The 26,240-nt window shown below is 41.0% G+C and overlaps 1 protein-coding gene across 1 annotated transcript in view; it reads right to left on the reverse strand.

Annotated features, from left to right (window-relative positions):
* Positions 1 to 26,240, reverse strand: part of glceb (glucuronic acid epimerase b) — an 81,855-nt gene that overhangs the window by 24,018 nt on the left and 31,597 nt on the right. The window contains exons 2-3 of the mRNA XM_083997517.1: positions 18,709 to 18,808; positions 2,354 to 2,886 (exon numbers count right to left, since the gene is read on the reverse strand). Coding sequence (XP_083853643.1) covers positions 2,354 to 2,873 — 520 coding nt within the window. The 5' untranslated portion in view covers positions 2,874 to 2,886; positions 18,709 to 18,808. The remainder of the gene's footprint in view (positions 1 to 2,353; positions 2,887 to 18,708; positions 18,809 to 26,240) is intronic.

A 26,240-nucleotide genomic window follows, 5' to 3' on the forward strand; every position in this document is an offset into this window, starting at 1 on the left:
GCTTTATATGACATTATGACATACATGTCTCTTACAGACTTTGATATTAAGAAATTGTCTTTGCCTTGGGGTTTGAGAAGAATATTTCTATCAATACATTAAAAAAATAAAAGTCAATGTCAAAATTGCACCATCCATCTCAGCAAAAACACCAATTTACTGCTGCCAAATGACTCTTACAGACACTAGCCATCATTACTCATCAACTACTGAGAGGAAAAGGACCCAGGACTGTGGTCCAATAACTATTTGTCACACCCTGTCTGTCATTTTCACAGATGTCACTGATAGGTTTGAAATTCTGAGGGGATGGACACTTCACTTTGAGCGTCTGGTGTGATACTGGTGCTTTTGTTTTACTGGTGGCTTTACCTATTTGACAGAAAGGGAAGGGTAATAAATATCTGTTTTGTAATTCCAGGCAAGTATGAAGGACCACTTCTTCTAGCCGATGGGGCACGGAATATATTGCTGATAATGTGGTTTAAACTAATAGCCTTTTAAAATGAGCTATTGATCCTCCCTGGCAATTATTTTAAAAGGAACCTTGAAAAGAAAACAGCGTGGAGGATGGACAGAAGGTGCAAAGGAACGAGGAAGGATGCATTCACTTAATGGAGATCCAGCAGGACGTCTACACAAAGTGACGCACAAAGCATCTGAGCGGAGAAAAGCTGATGTGACGGTGTTGGCTTTAAAGTAACATGGTGGCAGAAACGTCTTTTTAAATATGATTGAATTTTATTGCATTTATGATGCATCATATTTTTTGAACCAGACCAACATCATTAAGTTAATGTAATGTTAATGAGACACATGGGGTTTATTATGATTAGTTTAGTATGAAATAAACTCCCAGTTGCAGGTATTTGGTCAACACACACTGACTTTATGTTGTATCTGTGGTGTATGTAGAATGATTGTAGAAACTCAGCTGTTTATTTCAGTTAGCATGGAGGAAGAACCAACACAACAAATGTAGTGAATTTAGTTTAAAAGCTTTGCACTGTCTTATTGGATTTTGTTAAGTATTTTATGCTCTAGTAACTTGTAAGCTTCATAAGCCTGCACACAAACAATTAAAAACGTTGTACAAAAAGTTGAAAAAAACATTTGCGAAATATTCTCGACAAAAAAAAGGGAATGTGAAGAACTAAATCTTAAAGGGTTTGGGTTTTTAAATAAAAAACCATTGAGATTCATCATAATCCCAGTCAGTTACATTCCCAAATATTCCTGACCCTATGCAATTGGATGTACTTTTTTCTGTTGATCTCACGACTAGAGGAGTGATATCCTTTATTTACAACCAATTATCTGCACACGCAAAGATCACTCTAGACCATCTAAAAAATGCTTGGGAGGAAGACTTGGGATTAGAATTGTCAAAAGACCAATGGAAGAATGCACAGAGGAATGTCCACACCTCCTCCATATGTGCTAGACATGGCCTCATACAGTTAAAGGTTTTGCATAGAGCTCATCTCTCCAAAGTTAAAATTAGTAAAATGTACCCAGATTCAGATCCACTATGTGACCGATGCAAGATTCACCCAGCCACACTGGCACATATGTTTTGGTCGTGCCCAAAGTTGTCACAGTTCTGGACTTCTATATTCAAGACTCTGTCAGACTGCTTTGGGCATGTACTTGACCCTGACCCGGTGTTGGCCATTTTGGGGGTTGTAGGGGAGAACAGCCCCCTTAGGGGGTCTAATCAAATTGTGGCGAGGTTCACAACTTTATTAGCCCGCAGGCTCATTCTGTTGAACTGGAAACAGACAAACCCACCATCTCACACAATGTGGAGGAGAGATGCCATGCAACACCTGGCGTTGGAAAAGCTGAGATTTACTCTGCGGGGCTCTGAAGAGAGCTTCCATAGGACTTGGCGCTCCTTCATAGAGTTAGTGGCTGGGTAGTCTACACTCCCCTCCTCTTTTTCTTTTTTCTTTTTCCTCAACCATTTTCTATCATGTAAACTGTACGGCTGTATTTTTTTTTCACAAATGATTGAATGGCTATTAGTAAATGAAAGATGTATAGGTAAACTGTGGTAATCTTATAAATTGCTTTCTTATTGTTTCTTATTATTATAATTAATTTTATTTTGTTTTCCTGTTGTTGGTGTTTTTTGTTGGTTTTTTTTGTATGTTGTATTTTAATTTTTTATTTTTATTTCTATTTCTATTTTGTCTGCGTGCTGTTTTATCTACTTTATTTCCCCCATTTTTGTAGTTTGTCATATGAGCGTCTTATGTGGGATAAAAAAAAAAATATATATATATATTCAAAAAAAAAAAGAAAAAAAAAGAGATTGATCATAATCCCATGTTGTGTTGCTCTGTCTCACCTTCCACTCCACTGATACACTTGACGCGGTCCCGGACCTCCACGTTGTATCCCTCAAAGGACATGAAGACTCCGTCGGGGTGGTAGGGCTCTCGCTGCGTGTAAACCTTGGAGTAGCTGTGCTGGAACTCAAAGCGGTCGTAGCCGTCGTACTGCACCACTTTGCCGTACACCTCAAAGTACTTCTCCATCCAGCTGAAGGGCAGGTAGACCTCGCCCCCCTCTCGCCGCCCCTTTATGGTGGACTCGTCGTTGATCAGGCAGTCCATTTCCTCGTACTTGATCCCGCCCACCACTCCGACGACGGGCGGGGGCTCCGGGGGCTGCGGAGGGTGCTGCTGGCTGCTGATGCTGGCGTCGCCCGCCTTGGGGCTGGGGGCCACGGCGGCGGCGGCGCGGGGCAGGAAGCGCACGGCGGTGTCGCTGGAGCATCGGTTCCACAGCAGCACGGTGATGAGGGTGAAGAGGGCGCAGATCACGATGAGGGTCTTGTAGTTGACCCGAGCGGCCAGGCAGCGCATGGTCACGTCTCGCCTGGGTGACACAAACACAAGGGATGCCTTAGCAACCTGGAGACACTCCATAATATACACTGACAACATTTACATGCATACAAGATGTTGGTCTAATCTATAGTGACAATACACACTTCATCCTCTCAACACAAACATGTCTGAAACGCAAAAATAGGGACATGCCTTTTTACTAGTTTAACTGAATTTTATTATTTAAAGGGATAGTTCAACATTTTGGCAAATTGGCCTATTGCCATAATCCCTATAGTTTTAGGAGTAGGTTCTTACCTTTAATTGTCGGTGCAAGATATTTTTAGAACAGCAGAGCAGAGCCGTGAGCTGCTCAGAGCTACGCTACGGAGACTCATATAACTTTTTTGGTTTACCTCATTAAACTCATCAAATACACAATTCAACAACTCCAAAACGCTCTGGTGGACAAGTTGTGACCTGCTATGAGATAATAATGGCTCTGCTCCGCTGTTCTAAAAATAGCATGCACCGACAATTAAAGGTAACAAACCTACTCCTAAAACTATAGGGATTATGGCAATGGGTCAATTTGCCAAAATGTTGAACTATCCCTTTAAGATTTATAGCACTATTTATTGTTTTAACGGTTTAACTTTGAATTATGGATATATTACACATATACTGTATCTATATAATTTCTTTTATTTTTTTCTTACCTATTCTATCGTGGTTTTTATCTGCTCTCTAGTCTTTTCCCCACAAGTACAAATTGTCAAGTCAAGATTGCGTTTCCTCGGTATTTTTTATCTCCTCAGGTTTTTAATTTTTGTGTGTCTATGTGTGGCAATGTGTTGTAATTTGTGTGTGTTTGTATGTGTCTGGTGAAATGGTCATGTGAAAAATAATTTCCCTAGAGGGACAATAAATGTCTAAAGTCTAGTCTATGTTCAAATGCCCACTCTGTTTTTATTATTTTTTATCATATAAAGCACTTTGAGCTGCTTGCTGTATGAAAAGTGCTCTACAAATAAAGTTTGTTTGATTGATTGAATTTTACAAACGGCCGAATGTTACTCACAATCTCTTTTACCAATTTAGCTGGAAACTGACTCATCTACACTTCTAGAGGCGACTTAGTGTCAAATCCAGTTAGACTATGAATTAAATGACAATCAAGAAAACAAAGACGCATTCATTTGTGCAGTGGTCCTTCATTGTGCATCTTTCACGGCGAGACTGAAGATTTCTGTATGTGTATATCTAAATACCCATGTACAAAACAGCAGCTTTCTCCAGGAGGAAATCTAGACCCATAAATCTCTGATCCTCTACCCTGATTACTGAGACTGGGATTCTGCTTTTTTATGTGACATGCTGTGACCTGTTTAATTAAACGGATGTAAATTCATAACCTCTGAACGACACAACAGCCCTCAGCACTTTTAATTTTGCAAGTTTAATTTTCTAGATCGATGAAAAGCCAGTTTATTAATACTAAGAGCGGCTAAACCCAATAGATCAATTAAATGAGGTTGGTAACAACAATTTTCAGTCACAATCAAGATGAACCAACAGTTTAGAAGCGAAAGTGGAGAACAACTGTTCTCCAGTGATTACATAGAGCCAAAGAGGAGGAAGTTTCCTTAAATAGATGACAAGTTGTAATTTGTATCAATCACATTTCCACTCAGTTGTGTTTGATGAGGAGACAGCCCAGCTGGATGAGTCACAGGCACTGGAGCAGCACAGGGATGGTGAACGTAGAGTCTGTTACTAATTACGTCTGTGTGCTCCAAACTGAATCAAACCGTGTGGTCTGATGTGCAAAAGTGCAAGTTTGTGATCAATGAGAAGCTCTGATCTGTGCTCCCACTGCCACTCTGTACCAGTGTCTCATTTATAACCCAACAGTCAACCACTGTCTGCAATATGGAGCAGTATTTGGAGTGTTTGGGTAATATTTGATTCTTGTTTTGGGTGGATTTCAAGTTCGGTCTGCTTCTGTCTGAAACTCACAAGCTCCATTAGCTCAACATTTTGGGAAATATGCTGAGTGATGAAAACACCGTCATGTCTGTCTGTAGGTAGCTTAGCATCAAGTCCAGAAACAGGAAGAAACAGCTAGCTGCAAAATCCACCAGTATTTCTAAAGCTCACTGATTAAAGGGATATTTCAACATTTTGGCAAATTCACCTATTGCCATAATCCCTAGAGTTTTAGGGAGTAGGTTCATTACCTTTAATTATCAGTGCAAGCTGTTTTGAGATCGGCGGGGCAGAGACGCGAGCTGCTCAGCTAACACAACAGAGGCTCATAGTATTTCTACAATTCCTTCATCAAACTAAATACACAATCCAACAACTCCAAAACACTCTGGTGGACAAATTGTGACCTGCACATTCACCACACTATGAGATAATAACGTATAATTATGTAACATTATGACACATGAAGCAAATACTCAAAACTAATTTTGCTTTTGAAGTCACTCTGCTGAGCAGCCGTGTCGAGAATGTCCCGGTTACGTATTTACCTCGAAAACAACTCTGTCTTGTAACGTTGTATTATGTTTACAAAGCGTGGTGAATGTGCAGGTCACAACTTGTCCACCAGAGTGTTTTGGAGTTGTTGGATTGTGTATTTGATGAGTTTGATGAGGGAAAGCCCGGAAATACCACACACCGTGCAGAGCTCATGTCTGTCTCACCGATCTCAAAATAGCTTGCACGGACTATTAAAGGTAATGAACCTACTCCTAAAACTATAGGCAGACCTGCAAACTCCGGAGAGTAGAAAGGGTGTGGAAATTGAACTCAGCTTTCCAAAAAAATAAAAAGGTTTATCACAGTTAGTTCATGATTTAACAAGAGGGGGCAATTACTTTTTCACATAGGATCAGGTAGGTTTGCATAACTTTTTTCCGCTTAATAAATGAAATCATCATTTAAAAAGTGCATTTTATATTTACTTTGGTCATCTTTGTCTAGGCTATTAAAAGTTGTTTGATGATCTTCAATAACAAGTGTGAGTAAGAAATCAGGAAGGGGAAAATACTTTTTCACAGCATTGTATGTAGCTTAAGGGGGTTGAAAATCGCAGCACATGAAAGGAGTGTGTTTCTCTTCTATAACACATTCTACATCTCGGCGACGTCTTTCCACATACGAGCTTCCTTCGCCTTTCAAACGGAGCAGAACGGGTCTGACAGAACACCGGCGGTAGAAGCAGGTCCATGGAGCTGTGTGCCGCGAAAGGTGACTAGTTTGCAGGTATGATAGGGATTATGGCTCAAATTAAATCCACTCGACTAATCTAAAATTAATTTTAATGTTCTTTTATTTAGTTTTGAACACAGTGTAGAATTGGAAACTGCAGGTTTCTTATAAGTCATCTATTGAGCCAACACACAAAGCCAATCAGCCATGTTAATGGATGAGTGGGTCAGTGTCGTGCCTCGTGTGTGTCGGGTGTTTTCACCAAGCCAGCTAGAAATCAATACAGCATACTGAAGTCTTCTCCTACACACTAATTACAGCGCGTAGAATTTACTACTACAGTGATAACAGAGCCGGGTCCGGGGATGACAGAAGACCTACCGAGCTGCTGCAAAGGTCAGCTCAATTACTGTGCAATAATTGGACAATAGTAATCAGCTTTAGCATTGCAGAGTCAAATTATAGTGGCAGCAGCCTCTTGAACAAAGTTAATATTTCCGATGACTCTTAAATAGGAGAGAGGACCCCCAGAGTGCTTAACAAGCAAAAATGCTGAGGGAGTTGAAGAAGATGAAGAATGGGCTCCATCTAAATTAAAGCCTAGGAGTAAAACTGTAAAAGTCAATGAAGGCATTTTTTTTTTTTTTTTTTTTTACAAAGGGATTAGTACGTGTCTAACAATAAAACTGGCACAGAACATATTGTTTTTCTACTACACAAGTGATTCACTCTAGAGCCCAAAAAACATTTTAAATATTTTCTTACAAAGATGCGCTGGTTTAAAACTTTTTTTTTTTGCCATTGTCTTCCAGTCAGTGTTGGAAGAAAGAAAGCTTTGGTGGGTCTTCTGTGCCTGATAAATTATTGCCACACATAAAAACTATCATTGATACTTGGAGAAATGTCAGCCTGGCCCAGTAATGAAAGATTGGGCCGACGGGAGCTCTGTCAAAGCTGAAAATGTGAGGCGGAGGGCCTGGGGACTGCACCCTGAAAGATAAGTAGGACCAAGCCTGTCAGGGAACCAACTATAAATAATTGGCTCTTTTTATAGTGATTCGTCACTTGTGTTGAGCTCAGGCTGAAGGTGGATAGACACGGGCTAAAGCACTGCAGCATGGAGAGGATCCTAATGCCTCACAACGACTGGAGACCATTCGTCTACAGCCATGTCTCATTTCACAGCCGCTCTTTACCCTGACGTCAGAGCAGTACACCCACTGATGTTGCAGGAAGGTTTTGCAAATTACAAAATAAAGGGATAGTTCACCCAAAATTCAAACATGTTGACTAAGAGCTGTGAGAATTTTCAGAGTCCTCCGTTCCTTCTCTGAGTTACGGGGGGGTCCACGCAGCAGTATTTGTCCATATAATGGTTGTCAATGGATACCAACTTTCTTCGTCCAAAAAGACACACCAAAACACATCCAAATACCTCCATACTGCTCATCTGTAATGTCCCTCTTGTATTGAAGCCCCGACATGAGAAATTGTTCCAAAAAAAATTAAATAAGTCTATATTTTAAGCTTGTTTGTAGCAGAAGCTCCCAGTGTCTCGGTTCACTGCTCTTCCTGTGTCAGTGCAAATCTCGCGTGATTTGCACTGACCGGCGGAACAATTTCTCATGTTGGGGCTTCAATACAAGACGGACATTACATACGAGCAGTATGGAGGTATTTGGATGTTTTTTGGTGTGTCTTTTTGGACGAAGAAAGTTGGTATCCATTCACAACCATTATATGGACAAATACTGCTGCATACATGTGACTCACATAAAATTGGGCCAAAACCACATGTTTACCATGTGCAAATAACATGATTCTCATGTGCAAAATGTTTCACATGTGAAGTTCATGTGGTTTTTCTTACATCTGGCACAAACAGACTGGCCAATACAAACTACTGTAGGAACCAACTGGAGACATGAACAATTCTTATAAAAAAAGTTGAAGACCAAGACAGAGAGTGTGCAGAAGAGAGACAAGCGAGCAAGAGAACTAAATTCAATCAAGGGCGACCAAAACTTTACTTATTCCATATTTCATTGCAATAAATTAAAAAATAGCCGCAGAGAAAACTCAGTAACAGTCAAACGGATTAATGTGATACATGACTCACAGTTGAAAAGTCACTTGTGAATAAGTTATTTGGCAGTGAGACTTGCAAATATCAAGCATGTTTTATTAAGACAGGATCCAATCTAGAGACGGATAATATCCTCAAGACATGGGTGTAAGAAAAAGGTTAACATTATTATCTTTGTAAACCAGGCCTGTCTGTAAATGTGCTGGCTTCTAATCAGTGAGTTAAAGGGCTACACTTGAGTCGATGCTACATCTTCCTCCAGAACTTGTCCTTTTCCACTGGTAGCTTGTTATATTTGATGAAGTTTATAAGGGAGAACACATGCTCTGAATTCAAGGACAGAGCTGAATGCAGGTTGTTAAAGTGGAATACCCACATGTTCAGATTTAAGAGCTCGAGGAAGCATAAGACTGGTATTCATAAGCTGCTTTCATATATACACTGCAACCCTGAACTTTTCTAGACATTCCCAGGGCAGCGTAGGGAGGGGATGCTCACCACTCCGCTGCACTGATAAGAGTGAGGATTGCATTCAGCACAAACACAGGACTGCAATGTCCACACAACATGTCCAACAATGTGAAAACGACTGCAAACAAAGCTATTCAGTGCAGCGTCCAGGCAGAGAGCAGTACACAACTCAACACAAAGTGCTCACAGTGTTCTATTGAAGAAAGGCTGGCGAGTGCATATTGTATATGACTTTGTATAGGCTGCATGGCAAAACATCACTGAGTCATAATCCATCCAACACAACATCATCCAGCAAGATTCTTCGTGGAGTGAACCTTTGGACAGTATTGTAGCAATTAATAAATATTTTAATACATTAATCTGTTACTAGGCCTGTCACAATAATGGCCTGATCGCGGCCATTTGAGCTGACTGCAATCATTTAGCCTAAACATTAGAATCATTTCCATTCATCTGTATAAAAAACAGCTGGATGAAAATAACAGAAATGTCATATTTCATCACTATTTCCGCCTCGTTTTCAACGGTTCCATGGTCCTCTTTTAATGACATCATCATGTTGCGCAGGCTTCATCTGCCGTGGTTTAAACTAAAGGAGACATATTATGGAAATATCACTTTTTGAAGGCTCTTTAACATATATTTAGGTGTTTGTTTTGCCTTCTGCCCCCAAAATATGAGAACTGACCAAAAAAATCTGTAATGTTCAGGCTCCCTGATTGAAATCCATGTGGTTTTATGAGCTGTTCCCTCAGTTGTCTTCCAGTGATGTAGCCATTTAAAGTAGTACAATTTGTATTTTGTTGCACACACATCAGTTATGTTTATATAATTTGACTTGGTAATTTATTTTTGTAGAAGTTTATTGCGTCACTGTAGCATCATTACTTGAATACACGTCACTGGGGGGGCGGGGCAAGTCATCGGACAGGTGGATAGACTGTGGTTACATATAGTTTTTGACCACAACTATTGATTTACGACCTTTAAGTTACAAATTTCGTTGATTGGATGGTTTTTTCGTTACCTTTTGAAATTTGTTATCATTATGAACTCAACTTTTTCTATGTCTTTGCTTACTTGGATAATAAACATCTAAAAGAAGTACCACGCCGTGACTTTTTGTTTGGAGGTGCGTTCAAACGCCACAGACCGTCCCTGTCCACGGCATGATATGCCGGTACAGTGGCAAGCAGTGGTTCATTTGCATTTAAAGGGACAGACACTGAAATCAGCCGTTCTGAACAGGGCTGTTTTTTTATATATATTTTTAGGATGCACAGGAGAGTTCAGAGAGACAGGAAACGGGAGGCAGAGAGGGGGAATGACACGCAGGATAGGGCCGCTCTACACGGGATTCGAACTGGGGCCGCCTGCAGTGAGGACTATAGCCGATCAACACATGGGGTGGATGCTCTACCAACTGAGCTAAACACCGCCCCAACAGGGCTGTTTAGAGAGGATGAAAAGAGCTGTGATGTTTGATCCTTGGGGGATTTTGACCAAAGCATGTCACAGACATGTCTTTAAGACACCTGGAAACTATTTTAATTTGTGGGAAGGGGGCAGAATATGTCTCCTTTAAAGACACGAGTGGAGCGACACAAACTGTTTATCTGGAGGAACTTGATTTCTAATAAACAACAACCGCATGTCAATGAGCATCTGTTGACATTAGCCTTATGGATTCAGTTGCGAAGCCTATAAATGTCTCTTCTTCTTCATAAGGTGTATGTGTATTAGTAAACTATGTTTAGGCTTATACTATAATAGTGGCATAAAATGATCAGAAAAAGACTTTAAGGACAATGTTTGGCAATCAATTGACAACTAAAATAGAGACGTGTGATGGTGAGTGAGCGCTGCAACCTAGAATCTGAACGCTAGATATTACAGTTTTCCCTCCATTTTACACACTGGACCTTTAAAAGGATCCACATGAAGAGTGTAGAAAAAGGAGTAACTTTTATTTTATGTTGTGTAAACTAAGTTGATGTGTGAACAATTCAGGTTAACACTGTTCCTGATGTCCTCTTGACTGGGTTTTGACAAACCAAGATGTAAATCACATCAGCTGCTGTGCACAAGTTAATTACAAGGCAAACAAACAACATTTGGCCAGTTACACAGACAGTTCCACAGACAGTACAGTAGCTGCGTTGTCTCCGGTGGATTTTGACCCAGATTCACTTACATCTTGTAAGAGTCCCCTCTCGCTGGGAACACAACAGTATCAGTTGTTCAAAAGCCTTGAATGACTTATGTTAAGATGTGACGGTTCTCATTCAACAGCAGAGAAAGTTGTACTACGACCAAACCTGTTAGGGCAGCGGGGTTCTGACTGAATTCAGCACTGGGGATTTCTATTCTAATCTTAACCAACAATCTTTATCTAGAAAAGATCAAACAAGTTCAGGAAGCTCTGTCTCTGGATATTTGCATCACTTTTATTTGGTCATCAAGTCTGAGGATTTGCTGTTTAAACAACATGGATGGACCTTTGTGTAATCCACTCGTTATCAGCTCTTAGGAGAGTTTGCATCGATATAATCCCACTGGTAACAACGCTGCTGTGATCCTGAAGGAAAACGACACCGACATAGAAAAAAAAAAGATAGATAGATAGATGCAACTAGACAGGAGGTGGAAGGCAATCCTGTCGGAGGATAAAAGTCCTCCTTGCTTGACAGATAAAGGTGAAAGATACTGCAAAAACAAAAGCAGCTTTTCGGCTTACATGCACCCGGTGTCCTTCCACGGGAAATTGAAAAGTGCCTGAAATAGCAGGTGAGACATTCAGATTTGGACCCAATGGCCTCAGTCATTGTGAAAACCTGTGTGTTGATGAACGCAGGGGGGAAGAGAGAGGAACTAAGAGAGGCTTGTGCCGTTTTAAAAAGAATAATTACCATTCTACTCATTTCACAGACGTTCACCGAGTTGCTATCCAGAGGGAAATAGTTGTAAAACACATTTTCTGTGATTAAACAATAAAGAAATTCATCAATAATGAAAACGGTGATTGCAACCGTAGAGATATAATTATAATCATTGGAGCCATTATATTTACCAAATGCAAAACGGCCCTGCAGAAAATACGCTAATACCAACAAATAGCTGGTAAGTCACGTCTGACTGTAAGCTCCATGATCCCAGGCTGATAAATCCTACATGATACCGCTGACAGCTCGGCGCTGCGGCTGCAGTACCATCATACGCAACTTCACAGTCCTGACAACCTGAGGTCCCAGGGAGCTCACATGTCCAATCACACACTGCTGCTTCTTGCTGCTTCTTGCTGCTTCTGCACATCATCAAAGGCGTCGGACTTTGTGAGCAATTTGCCTTTGAGCTGCGATGGACCGGTACAAACTGCAGCTCCTGACGTCCTGACGTCCACTTCACCAAACGCAGGCGGCCATCGCCTGGATTCAAAACTGTGCTTTGTGGGTTCCTCCAACTGCTATCATCATATATCAATATTTTTTTCTTGCATAAATCTCTTAGCCTACTTCAGCTCTACTCAAAACTACCAAATGTTGATTTATTTTGGGGATTTTAACCCTTTAAATGCCAGTTTGAAGACATGTTGCCTCTTGTTTTATAAAAAAAAACACACACACACAAAATATGAGATTTTTTTTTATATAAAATGAATAGTGGGGGGGGAGTTGGGGCATTGCTAATTATTAGAGTCTTAGACTTAGATATGTCAAAAATTTGCACCAACATTGATTTCATTGCATTACTACTTTTTATGTGGTGTCAGTCAGATTTTCAATTTTGCACCCTAAGTGGCCAAAAATGGACGCACAAAAGAACTGCTATAAAATCATCACATATCAATATTTTCCTGATTTTTTGGGGGGCATACATCTCTTAAGCCACTTCATCTCTGCCAAAGATACTCTATTTACCAAGATAGCCCATGAGAGGCTGCTCCAATGATAGAAATGACTCTTCCACGTGTGTGGATGAAAGTGAGATATTATATTTTCATTAAATATTTACACTACTAACATATTTAGCATGACGAAAATTATTTAAATCATTTTCACGGGAGTTCGCAGCCGTTTGTTTGACGTTGCCTAGGAGATCTGTGCCAAATCTGGCGAGAGTGTGTTGTTGAGACAGAGACAGGTCGTGAACAAAGTTCATTTTTGTGTCAAAATGTTCAGAAGAGATGTGGCTTGTGAGGAATGAGTCCAAAATTTACTTCAGTGACTGTGGGGCGAAAGGATCGACCATAATCTGTGTTCACGTTCAATTGTCCCATTGGAGTCAATACACTCAGGGCTGCTGCTCGTCTCCTAAAAAGGCGTGGCCGTGCAGAAACCCACGTGACATACATACAGGAAGCTGACTCGTCATGGGGGGTCTTGGTTTAGAAACCATCTTTGGCTCTGCTCAAAACTACCAAACATTCAATATTTTTTCAGAATTTTAACCCGTTAAATGCCAGTTTGATGTCTTCAAACAGAAATTTAAAGTCTGACACCACATCAAACTGGCATTTAAAAGGTTAAAATCCCCCAAATTAATGAATGTTTCGTAGTTTTGAGCAGAGCTGAAGTGGTTTAAGAGATTTATGCAAAAAAAGCTGAAAAGGATATTGATGAGCATTTATAGCAGTTCTTTGGACCCAAAAGGGTGTAACAAGTGTTACCAGTCTATCAATGACCTGACAAAAAAAGAAACTTGCAGAAATCCAAACCTTTAGCTGTAACACAGCCAAAATGCTCAGCAAATCAAAAAAGAAAAATGGAAAAAGGTCCAAAAAAGGACCGAGGGACCCCTGAGGGTTTTAATTCTGCTGTGCATAGATAACAACTTAATAGCACATGCAAATATTTGGATATCTTTAATCCCCAGATCCCTGGTAATAAGGCTGGGAACATTCTAGTGGGCATCTAGTATCAGCAGGTCTTTGATAATAATGAGACAGAAACATCTCAGTTCGAGCAGTGCATGAAATCCAACCTTTCCAAAGGCAAAAAATAAAAACACATCGTGACCTTGTTAAATGCACTTGGAGTCAAACTAGCTGCTAATCTGCCGTCTGGGTCCCCGGTGCAGAACGTACAACAACACTTAGAGCGCTGTCTAACTGCTGCAGGGCTCGGCACGGGGACGGGGTGAATGGAGATGTTTTTCTTCTGCTGCTGTCCTCCTCTGACGTAAAAATCACAAGCCGTCATCACAGCAATAAAAGCTGCGAGTGCATGCTGCTGAGCCACCCTTGGGGAGCTGTTGGAGCAGAAACCGTGGTGTATGTGTGCGAGGTGCAGGTGTTGGAGCCCCTCTGCTTAAACTCCTGACATTTCCAGCGCTCTCCTCCACCGGTGAAGTAAGGTAGAGGTCTGAGACTGCCTGTAAATCATCGGCTTGTGTTGAAGCTGTGAGGCTGTTTGCTCCTGTGAAGATGGGATGGCGTATGCGGGTCTTTATGTGCCTGTCTGTTGTGGGTGTGCGATGTGGTTTTCGAGCCTGATTATGATCATGTGTACTGTTTAGGCAACAAAGAAAAATGACTTTCATCGTTATCTCACTCATTCTGTTTGTTACCTGTTCCACTCACTCTCCTCCTGTTCCTACAAAATGTACAGTAGTGTGGAGCCCTTACAGACCTCAGAAGGCCAAATGTATTGGCATTTCAAATGTTCTGTATCTGTCTTTTCATAAATTTTCCCTTCTAATTCTAGTTTTAGCCAAATTTTTCTATATATTAACCTCAAATTTCTATTCCAATTGCTGCAGAAACCTAAGTTTTACTGTCCCCAAAAGATTAATCAGATTTTTTTCCTTTTAAAGCAGCACTATGTAGTTTTTCAACCTTAAAATAATGTTTCTAAACTCATTGAAGTGGTAGAAAAATTTTAATTTAATTTAATTTAATTTAATTTTTTTATTAGCTCCTTATGTCATCAATTCATGGGGGCGTGTCGACATGTACAGATTTCCACGTGCCTTCAGTCATATTTCCCAGCTAAAAGTTAGACAGGAGGACTGACAGTATGTGCAGCAGTCCCCGTGAAAGAAAGTCAGACAACAAATGTACCAGTAGCCCAAAAAAAGTGATCGCCCCCACGAGCGTTGTAATTAGTGCTGCACGATTAATCGAATCGCAATCATAATCTCGATGTCACGCTGTGCAATTATGCAATCGCACGAAAGTCTGCGATTTTGCGATTTACTGTAAATAAATGTGTGACGGCGTGAGCCTGTAAACAGGACCATCTCTCCTGTAGTGTGGAGCGGAGCCGCTAACGTTTGCAGCTTAGCAGACCCTTTTTTTTTTTTAAGTAACAGCTACACTCATCTGCCGTCTCCTCTCTTCTCCTCCGTTGTGTGTGTGTGTCTGTGTTACCGGTGTGAGAAGCACATGTGTGCTGTGAGAGAGGAGGGAGGGGGGAGAAATGCATTGTAATAAATGATGGCAACGCAGTAGACTACAAAACTGCACAAAAAATTACCTGTTTTTATGTTATATTGAATTTTTCTAAGTGGAATTTATATAACCTTGTTTTCACTTTTAGCACTCCCCTCCCCCTTCCCCTTCAGGCTGCACTTGAAAATAAGAATTTTGTTCTTAATTTGCTCGCCTGCGTAAATAAATGTTAAATAAAATAAATAAATAAAATGTAATACAAAGAGCATATACTGTAAGGAAACACTTATTATTTAAAATGTGTTGGCTATGATTGAGCTGAAAAATACACTCCTAAAATATGGTTATTTCCTGTGTTGTGTTTGATGATCAAGCAAATAGACTCATTACAGCATTGATTTACAATATTGTAATCGCAATCGCAAATCGCAATATTTTCCACCATAATCGCAATCGCACATTTTTATCAAATCGTGCAGCACGTTGTAATCTTATCGGTTAACAGTTAATAATGGATGCAGTGGTCCTGGTACTCCAGTCTCCCTGCTCCTCTCACCCACACATGAGCGTCCTGTGCTGGGCCGCTGGCCGACCCGACCCCCCCTCCGGAGCTCCTGCCACACACAAAACCCTCTTTGCTTGGCACCGGCAACAAATTCACTTAAGGCTACTGTGCTTCTCTGGGGATGCAGCATACAGTCCTGTTTACGACACAAGTAGCAAGTAGTAGACAGTTGCCCTTCTCAACCAGAGCTACTAAATGTTACATTGTGTTGCTTTAAACGACAGAAAATTAGATGAGATTAGCTGACTCACTGATATGGGTTCATCACTGGTAAAGAAAAGGGCCTAGAGCTCCTACAGCTACATGTGTCTGTCTGGAAAGCGGCAGGTGAACGAAACAATCAGATTGTGATTTAAAGTTGGATGGGACCAACTGGCTCAGTCCCTTCCCACAGGTTCTGATCGACTTTTGTACTCCACCATATGTGTACATCTCACCTTCGCTCTGTATCGCTATGCAAATAAAAGAGTGTAAACAAAGTAAGTGGAAGGAAGATGTAACATGATACGGCCCCATCATCGACAACACATACATCCTGTCTGGCAGGAGCCAGGATCCAGGCAGAGGAAATGTGACTCTGAACTCTCAAATCAAATCCTACGCCTAGAAATCAAAGGCTACGAATACAGATTTCCTTAACCCCTTCATCCCCTTCACTTCACATCCTGCTACGCCGCTTCACTGTGTGTGCGGCTCAGGTTAAATTGTACAGTTGGTAACCAGAGCAAGCTAATCAATGTCATTTCATACATTTTCTGAAGAATCTGCAGTGATCAGTTTCTGCAGATCCTCCCTCTCTCACCTCTCTGCTCGCTGTGACTGCAGCTGATGCCACAGAGCTGCAGTCACAGCGAGCAGAGAGGCCTGCATATTCATAGGGCAACACCGGGGACGCCGACTGTGTTTTCACTAATGTTTAAATGTATTAGTGTCTTTTTTCCCCCCTTTTTTAAAATCAAGTTCTAAATGGTTCATAAGTGTTGTTAAAGGGGACATATTATGGAAATATCACTTTTTGAAGGCTCTTTAACATATATTTAGGTGTTTGTCTTGGCTTCCGGCCCCAAAATGTGAGAATTGACCAAAAAATCAGTAATGTTCAGACTCCCTAGGTTGAAATCCATGTGGTTTTATGAGCTGTTCCCTCAGTTGTCTTCCAGTGATGTAACTAGGATTTGAATTTGCATAACCCCACCCCTACCTGGGACCAGTAGAAGGGGCGGGGCAAGCAGTGGTTCATTTGCATTTAAAGGGACAGACACTGAAAGCAGCTGTTCTGAACAGGGCTGTTTAGAGAGGATGAAAAGAGCTGTGATGTTTGATCCTTGGGGGATTTTGACCAAAGCATGTCACAGACATGTCTTTAAGACTCCTGGGAACTATTTTGATTTGTGGAAAGGGGGCAGAATATGTCTCCTTTAACTCTAGTTAAGTTGGGGCGGCAGTGGCTCAGGTGGTAGAGCGGGTCGTCCAATGATCAGAGGGTTGGCGGTTCGAATCCCGCTCTGTCCCGGTTGCTGCCGTAGTGTCCTTGGGCAAGACACCTTACCCACCTTGCTCCTGATGGGTCGTGGTTAGCACCTTGCATGGCAGCTTCCGCCATCAGTGTGTGAATGTGTGTGTGAATGGGTGAATGTGATGTATGATATAGTGTAAAGCGCTTTGGGTATCGTTTCCGATGGAAAAGCGCTATATAAAATACAGACCATTTACCATTTAGTGACATCATGTCTGAAACTCAGAATACCATCCTAGTTATTGGATTAATGATTTGTAACAATTCCCTAAATTCCAACGTGATGTCTACATATCATTTTCACAGTTTTTTTTTTACTATGCAACAGCTCCAAAGCCAGAAATATTCAGTTTATTATGACATGTGTAAAGGAACTAGTCCTCAGTAATTATGTAAAATGAATTAAAATGATTAATGAGAAAAAGAAAATATATTGAGATTAATTTTCAGGTTAACCTAACCCTGTCAGGTGGTGAATCAATTCACTGTGACACAGTTTCACATTATGTACAACTCCATGGTGGTTTTAGGTGTGATGCACATTAACCTGTAAAACTATGCAGCATCTCAACACGCCTTTCCTGCACCTGTCTTCTAGAATAACTCAAAAGAATGGCAGGCGCTGGTCTAATAAAGCAACAGAGTAACACAAGTTTGTTTAGAAGCAGCCGAGGAAGTGAGTAAACTGCTTTGAAGTTAATGTGCCTGTGTGTTTTATCTCCAGTTGAAGGATTAAGCAGGTCATTACCAAAAGGCTTATAACTGCGGCCTACTGAGGGATTAAGCGGACTCTTAATCAAATGGAGGGGAGACAAGAGAAAAAAAAAATGAATGCATCATTTTAGAGGCGGGTCGTGCTAGCTGCTTGCCGCACAGCGACATAGAAACAAATATGGACCTAAGATATGGTGCATGGACTGGTATAAGGTGCTAAAAGCTACGGTAGAATCTGGTGCACATGCTCTGCAAGGGCTGTAACAAGAATCTGCAGTTAGCAGGGAAATAGCAGCTCTTGAATGCTAACTGTTTTGTCAGCGACTTAAGAAGAAGAAGAAAAAAAAAACGTCAACAAATAATAAACTGCATTCCAATTATGTTGTCTATGTACAAAATGTGTGTGAGTATGGCAGTGCTGTATCGGGGTGTGTGTCAGCGCCCTGAGTATAGCAGCTTTTCTTCATGCAGACACAATTACCCCAGTTATACAAGCTAATGCACCCAGAGTTAGTTCAAAGAGCTCTGGCGTTCCTTATGCAATCAGAAATGATTCAGTGATGACAAGAGGAGGAATGCAGGGCTTAGGGGCGACTCGTTACAGCCATGCTTATTCGTTTCATCATACCAGCAAGTCCAGGCCCTTTCCACAGTGGAGAGAAGACTATGCAGAAGATTTAATTTGTCCATGTAATGAAGTCTAGCACCAAATTTGCATGCAAAAGAGGTTAGACTGCATATGCAGCATGTTATTTAATTTCATCAAACTGAATTAGCCAGTGTCACAACTACATGATAATAACCACAGAGCGCGCACGGACAAACGATCGACACTGAATCCGAGAGAGCTGAACCACAAACCGCTCCATGCAGGCTTGTTGTTGGAACTCCACGGACACACACACTGACCTCTAATCCATTCACAAAGAAATGCACAGCATCCTCTTGATGTTCATCAGAGTGTTGACACAGATGGATCTTCTGTCACTGTCTGCAGCTTCCTTAACACCTGTAGATGAGAGGATAAAGAAGAGTTACTACCACTACTGCAGCTCAAAGTTATGAATGAAGGTACAGTATATAACCATACCTCCTCATTCATATGCATGACATTAGACTTAAGAGGCTTAGACTTAAAGATACTTTATTGATCCCAAAGGAAATTCAAGTATCCAGTAGCACAGATATGGGCAAGAGCAATATATAAACATAACACAGAAAAGTAAGAAAAATATATACACTATATACATGTATATGTTATGAATAAAATGGTAAAATAGAATAAATAGAGAGTAAAAAGAAAAAACTGTAGCAACGTAAATATGCATAATGTAGAAAGCTATAAAACTGTACAAAGGAAGAAAGAAAGGAGCTGTGTGCTATCATTGTTTCCCATGCTGTAGCTGGGCAGTGCTGTGCAGGGGACAAAAGAGTCCTTCAGTCTGTCATGAATGGACATCAGCAGCATCAGTCACCTCTTTTCAAAACAGATTAAAAAAAATTCTTTATACAGGGTTTCTGCTACATGTAACTGATCGTGGCGCACGGCAAATTATCTTTTTCTTTTTTCTTTTTAGATGTTAAAACAATGTAAAGCAGGTTTCCACTACTAGTTGGCCTACCATTACTTTGCATCTCTTTCCACTACACAGTTACAGCTCTAGGTGCTTTTTCATGACAGCTGAGTTCTTCATAGTTCCTCCTCAGCGAGGTCGGGGTCGTCATATCACGGCAGCTACGGCCGCATCATCTGGGTCTCTTTTTTTGATCCTCTCGTCAGCTCCAAACTCGCTGGTCTACACCCCGGCAACGGGCCACAGTGTGGTTTTCCACACAGCGGTCAGTGAACTCAGGTGAAAGAATAACAACAGTCTCAGTACAGATCTATGGGCGCTGCTGCCACTGTGTTTTTAAAATTAGTGGGTTTGATTCTGGTGTCGGACGATGCGTTCGAGTGCTAGTGGAAAAGCAAAACCCCCCCAAAAAAACGAGTAGCCTAGAGACGTATCGAGCCGAGTCGCGCTAGTGGACAACGCTCAGCAGATTGAGACACTTTAGGGGGGTTATCAATAAACAACGTTGGCGGGGTTATTACTTAAAAAATCCTAGTGGAAACACCGTTATACAACAGTGCTGTGTTGTAGGTGGGTGTGTGCTGTGTGTCTTTGAGTGTCTATACTGTATCTGTGTATGTAAGGTTTTCATTGCACTATTATTGCACCTCAATTGTATTGTTACTGTTCTAATTGTTGTAAAACGCATTGAGTTCGATTTGATTTCCATGTACTGTAAATGAAGGGATGTAAAAGAGACAGACCAAGGCCATCGATAAACAATGAACTGCTTCAAAGCCAGTCTGGCTATTTAATCTTAACAGCTGCCTTTCTCAGGGTCATATGGAGGTTAAGGCACCGATCTCACTACTACACACTGTGTGAAAGTTAAGAAAAAACACTAGACAGGTGACAAGCTCCCAGGCTCATTTTAATCAAGTCAAATGCAAGGTTTAAAGCAGCAGCACAGTTTCAGATCAGCTGATAATCACACAGAGGGATTAAGTCAGTACTCCCTCCATGCATCTGGGTTCAAGCAGCCGCTACATTCTTCACATGAAATCCTTTGACAGGATCAATGTATCTGCAGGTGAAACGTGACTGATGGCTCCTGCATGCTAAGCACTTTACCATAGAAACTTTTTCTGAGGGGAACAAAATGAACTATTTTTATTTATTTATTTTTTCCCCCCACTGAGGCTAATTATGAACCTTAAATCAATGGCCCATAGACTGCGACACTGATGCACTGTAAACCAAAATGAAGAAACAAACTCATATTTGTAATTGCAGCCGTGATGAATTTATAGGCTTTCCGACAGCAGGGTCATTAATGTACAACCAATCTATCAGTGCAAATATGCAGAGAGTGACATGGATACTTTACACTGCAATTAATCTCACCAATGTATTTCTAGCCTGCCGTGGAAACAGGCTATTAAACTAAAGAAGGTGCTAAATCGCCACATCAAAGACAGCATATTGATCTTTTCATGAAATGTGCTTATTGACAAAGCACTTAGATTAAATATTGTTGAAAATGAAACCAGCTGGGCTTGCTTCTGTTCTGTCATCACATGGCTCAGTGCTGTTTCACAGAGAAGACAGACAGAGAAGGCCCGGAATGAGACGAGTCCAAACAGTGGTATTTTATCATGATGCAATCCAATTAGGGATGAGTTAAATGAGTCAAAGTAGCACTTAGCTGCCATCGGTGTAATTAACCGCACATCAATATCTGATACTTAATGTTGATTCACATTTCTTTCTTCAGTATATACAAGTAATGTATAAATCTGAAGAATGTAAAGATCAGTAAAAGATCAGACTGCCGATGCCTAACCGAGTAAGGAACTAAAACTCTCTTATTACCATACAACAGCTTGTCTGGTACCAACCCGGAATTACACAAGATGCAGCAGCTTTGCAGCCTTTCTGCATGTCAGTCAGTCTGTGCCACAACTCCGGCCCTAGAAGCCAAATTCCTGTGATTAAAAGTAATTTATGTTCAAAGCCTGTTGCAACAAGCTGCACATACGATCCAAGCTGCATAAGGTTAGAGCTCCATCAATGTGTTTCTGAGCTAATATCACAGCGAGGGCATTATGCAGTGATGTATATGTATGTAACCCGCCTTCATCTGAAAGATGGCACAGGTTGTACCCATCCAGAGAGAAAGGGAAGTAGAAATGTCAGCAGTCTTAATCAATATTCCCTGGCTACTGTATGGGCGTACTATTGATGCTTTTTTTTTGTTTTTTTTCTGGAGGCAGGTGTGCTGCAGGCAGATGGTGAGAGGTAGAAAATGAGAGCAAATGTCACCCTGGCTCTTTCTTCTAAGAGCTTCTCCTGCACCACTCCTGCTATCGAGGCAACATTTGGTTTCAGGTATCTCCTCTCACTCTCTGAACATCTGGTTATCACCTCGCGCACCTTAAAGAAGCATCTCAGTTGAGTCACAAGTAAAAAAAAAAAAAAAAAAAAAACCCAAAAAGATGGTCAAGAGTACATACTAATCTGTACATGTTGCAGTGTGTAGACAAGCAAAAATAAATAACACCATTCTGTTTTCTTTCTACTAAAGGTGCCACCAGCTTCCTCTGTGTGAATAAGGCCGTCTTTACACTACAGGGGATGATTCAGATCATTTTTCTGATTGTCTGTTGACATGTTCTATTAGAAGTGACCTTTGTCTGACATCTGCATTTTCACCTGCTTTGCTTGCATGAAACAACACACATGCACAGATATATTGATTGTTAGATTCATTAACAAATTGGTTACACTGTGTAATGTAACTTTAACGTTAACTAATGTTAGTGAGCATGTCTGTTTATATGACTATTATTATTCCACTTTGACAATATAATATAAAAAAAACATAGCCTAACCTTAACCTACAGCAATTAGCTAAAACTGGTTGGTTAGATAGATTTCCTTATTTTCCTTCTTCCCATTAACCAGACCAGACCGAGAAGATGCATTGAAAACCATGATATTCGTTATAATCATTAAAGGGATAGTAGCATTTTTTTTAAAAAGTGGGGTTGTATGATCTACAAATAGCCCCTAAGTACTTTAATTGCAGTAGAAGACTCTCTACACTCCTCCCGTTAGCAACGCCAGCCCATAGCCCTGCCCAGAGATTTACAACATACAGTGTTGTGAACAGACCCAAAGAAACGGCCTATTTTCACGGCCTAAAAGAGGTTTTACCTGAAAAAAAATACACAGTTCCATTGTTCGCTACAATCTAATTTTTTCCAGCTCCTCAAAGTGCAGGAAAAACACAGTTTTTATTTGGACCTAACCAACTGCTGATCGGCGGGCGCTAACCCTGGGCGGAGGGATACGTGAGTTGGTTAGGTCCAAATAACAGAGCTTTATGATGAAGAAAATTACATTTAAGATTTAATTTTCAAAACATTCTCCAGCAAAAAGTTACCAAATTTCAATTTGAAAATGCGATAGATAGATAGATAGATAGATAGATAGATAGATAGATAGATAGATAGATAGATAGATAGATAGATAGATAGATAGATAGATAGATAGATAGATAGATAGATAGATAGATAGATAGATAGATAGATAGATAGATAGATAGATAGACAGATAGATAGATAGATAGATAGATAGATAGAAAGAAGGGAGTTTGCTTGGACTTTTTAGGAGAAGTGTAGAGCCGAGCGGGACCAGTGGCTAAAGAAGAAGATGAAAGTTTGGATTATTGATTATTCATTTATTTATGAGTCCAAAAAAAAGAGCTATATTTTGTAAATGAAAAGGTATTTCTTGTTAATAACCTATTTTAATTTGAATAATGACACATAATTGCTTCGATATGTTTTAGTCAGAACATTTATCATTTTCAGTAAGTGTTTATCCAAAAGTGAGTATTGCCAAAAAGTACACCAAGAAAAAGAAGTTAGTTACTTTTCATGATGATCTGGACTTACCAGAAATTCAGATTTTTTTTTTTTTGACGTGTGATCACAAATTAGCATCTTGGCCGTGGCAGAAGTTATTTTATTTGAAATATTCCAAAATAAACCTGACTGACATCAGAGTGGATGATGAAAGAGTTCGTTTTCCAAGAGATTTTTACATGTTCAAATTTCTGTGAAGTTGTCGTTTCTGAAGTTGAAGTTGAACCGGGGCAGAAAGAGTCTGTTCAGGATGTGTAATCAGGGATAGTGAGAGTCGAGCTGCAGCTGCACTCTGCTGCAGCTCTTCAAGGTGGCTTAGTTAGCATGTGGCTCTGCAGCTCAGCGCCGCACTGACACTGTGTTCATAGCCTTTACATACCGTCCCATTCAATCCACCTTTCCTGGGCCGGGCGCTGACACCTCGGCTATGAATCACCAACATCCACTTTATGGCTCTCTCCTGTGAATACATTTTCAACATTAGGCCGAGGATATTTCTTTAACGGCAGCTTGACTGAGAATGATATTAGGTCATTAATTATTTTAGTCGCTCTTCATTTGCTGCCATCCTGACACAAGCGGACATCTATCAGGACTTGTAGTGGGGAGGGGGGGGGGAGAGGGATGGGGACCCATCTGTTGGGCATTCATAATACATAGATTTCCTCTGGGGAGACGGTGGCTAGCCAAACACTGAATGATCGCACCACTGATGCCACCACGGTGCCAGCTATCAGTGGCCATCTGATGCCCAGAGCAATGTCCAAGAGCTCTGTAAAGTTAAGAGCTCAAGGAATTGGGGGTTCTTGCTTGCAGAGTGGAAACAAACTGATGAAATGGGATCACTTTGTATCGTGCATTTCAGTTTTACGCTCAGAATGAGTGAGTTCAACAGGAAAGCAGCTGCTGGGTGAGAAACAGCCTTAGTTGTTTTTTTTCTCCAGGTGCTGTCTGCTTGCATACGGTGATTTATGTATTTTTGAAGGCACACATCTGTGTGCCGAGTCAAAACCAATAAACGCGCGTGGTCCGCTCTGTTCTGTGTGCGTACAAAGACACACAGGGACAACATGCTAAATTTAGAAGAGACGGTCCATCACTGGATGGGAGATAAAAATAAATTAAAAAAAGAGACAAGGTGTCTCTTTTCAGGTTATTTTACATTATGTGTGCTTTATACCAAAAGGTTAAACAAAAAAAATGCACTCCAAAAATAATTGAAATTCTTGCTCATTACCTATTCATTATGACCTGTCACAAGCAATAAGAATGAGACAGTCTGGGCCTGGGGTACATCCTAATATAGACTGCAGTGATAGAATGTAATGTAGAGCTGCATTAATACAGTACTGCTCTGATTGAATCAGAGAAATATGTCCTGACCACAAAAACTAAATATTACCAATTAAGGTTTTTCCATCATCACCCAGAAAATACAGGCTCTGACCACTGCTTTGTGCACCTCTCCATGACATCCTGAGTCCTTTTAACAGAGTCTAATCCATGTCCCCAGTAGGGAGGGTCCCTAATTTGGTACTTTTATTGGTACCGACCAAATCCCCAAAGTAACGAGTAGCCAAAGTCAAACGGTACCACATTTCAGTACCTGAAGGCTTCGAGTCGCATGCGTCAGTAGTCTATGGGATGGTCTGTCTGATGCCAATATTAGAGCCCCGACTGAAAAACAGCCGTCACCACGCTATGAGATAATAACGGAATGTCACGAAACAGAGTTGTTTTTAGAGGGAAATGCAGAGACTGCTAGTCGATAAACTGCCTCCGACTGTAACGCACATCAGTGGTTTTGCATGAATTTCCCTCTAAAACAACTCTGTCTGGTAACGTTGTGTTATTATCTCATAGTGTGGTGAATGTGCAGGTCACAACAAGACCCCAGGGAGAGTATGGGAGTCTTTAATAAACAAACAAACAAACAAACAAACAAACAAACTTGTCCACCAGAGCGTTGTGGAGTTGTTGGATTGTGTAATTGATGAGTTTGATGAGGGAAACCCAAAAACCCCATCACAGTTTTTTCTTTAATTGTTGCAAATACACCACCGCCACATGTCTTCCATTCATTCATCTCCGCATAGCGCTGTTTCTTATATTGTCATTCACACACACACACACACACACACACACACACACACACACACACACAGAAAAGCGCGCATGCATGACAGCAGTGCACGGTGAAAGTGTTGTGCTAGCCACTCAGCCACTCCTTAAAATAATCCTAGAGGAAATACTGCCATCAGCCTCCGTAGCGTAGCTCTGAGCAGCTCACAGCTCTGCTCTGCCGTTCTAAAAACAGCTTGCACCGACAATTAAAGGCAACAAACCTACTCCTAATCTATAGGGATTATGGCAATGCGCCAATTTGCCAAAATGTTGAACTATCCCTTTAATGGCTGAGGAGTTGTGAGGTTGTTGAGAAATAAATATTCAAAATTCAGAACTTTAATTACCACATATACACGCAAAAGTACCAAAAACAGGTACTGTTGTGTACCGGTACCAGTTTCCCGGTACAGAGTATCGGTACCCATCCCTAGTCCCCAGTGAAAAGCCACAAACCCTACAGGCTGGAGCGAGTCACCAACGCTAGGCAGATTCTTCCAGAGCACTGGCCCCATGCCGCCCTCTCCCAACTCTCAAAACATTGGGGTAATTTTCACACTGGATTTAGTGAACAAAGAGGGTTTCAGCGGGGCTGCATCACGTGACCAGAGATGCGTTGTGGCTGTCACAAGCGTTCAGGGATACGGACAGTAGATTCTGATGTTGTTTAGTGCTGCTCTGCATACACTCAGGGGCTCCACTGCTCTCTCTCTTTGTGCTTGTGGAGAAATGCAGATCTGTTGCAGAGAAATACACTCTGATTGGGTGAAGCCGTTTACCCGCTCGCTTTCTTTCTTTCCCCCCATGCAGAATTTTTTTTTTGTTTGTTTTTTTG

Source organism: Trachurus trachurus (assembly GCF_905171665.1).
Source record: "Trachurus trachurus genome assembly, chromosome: 3".
In the NCBI taxonomy this organism is placed as follows: Eukaryota; Metazoa; Chordata; class Actinopteri; order Carangiformes; family Carangidae; genus Trachurus; species Trachurus trachurus.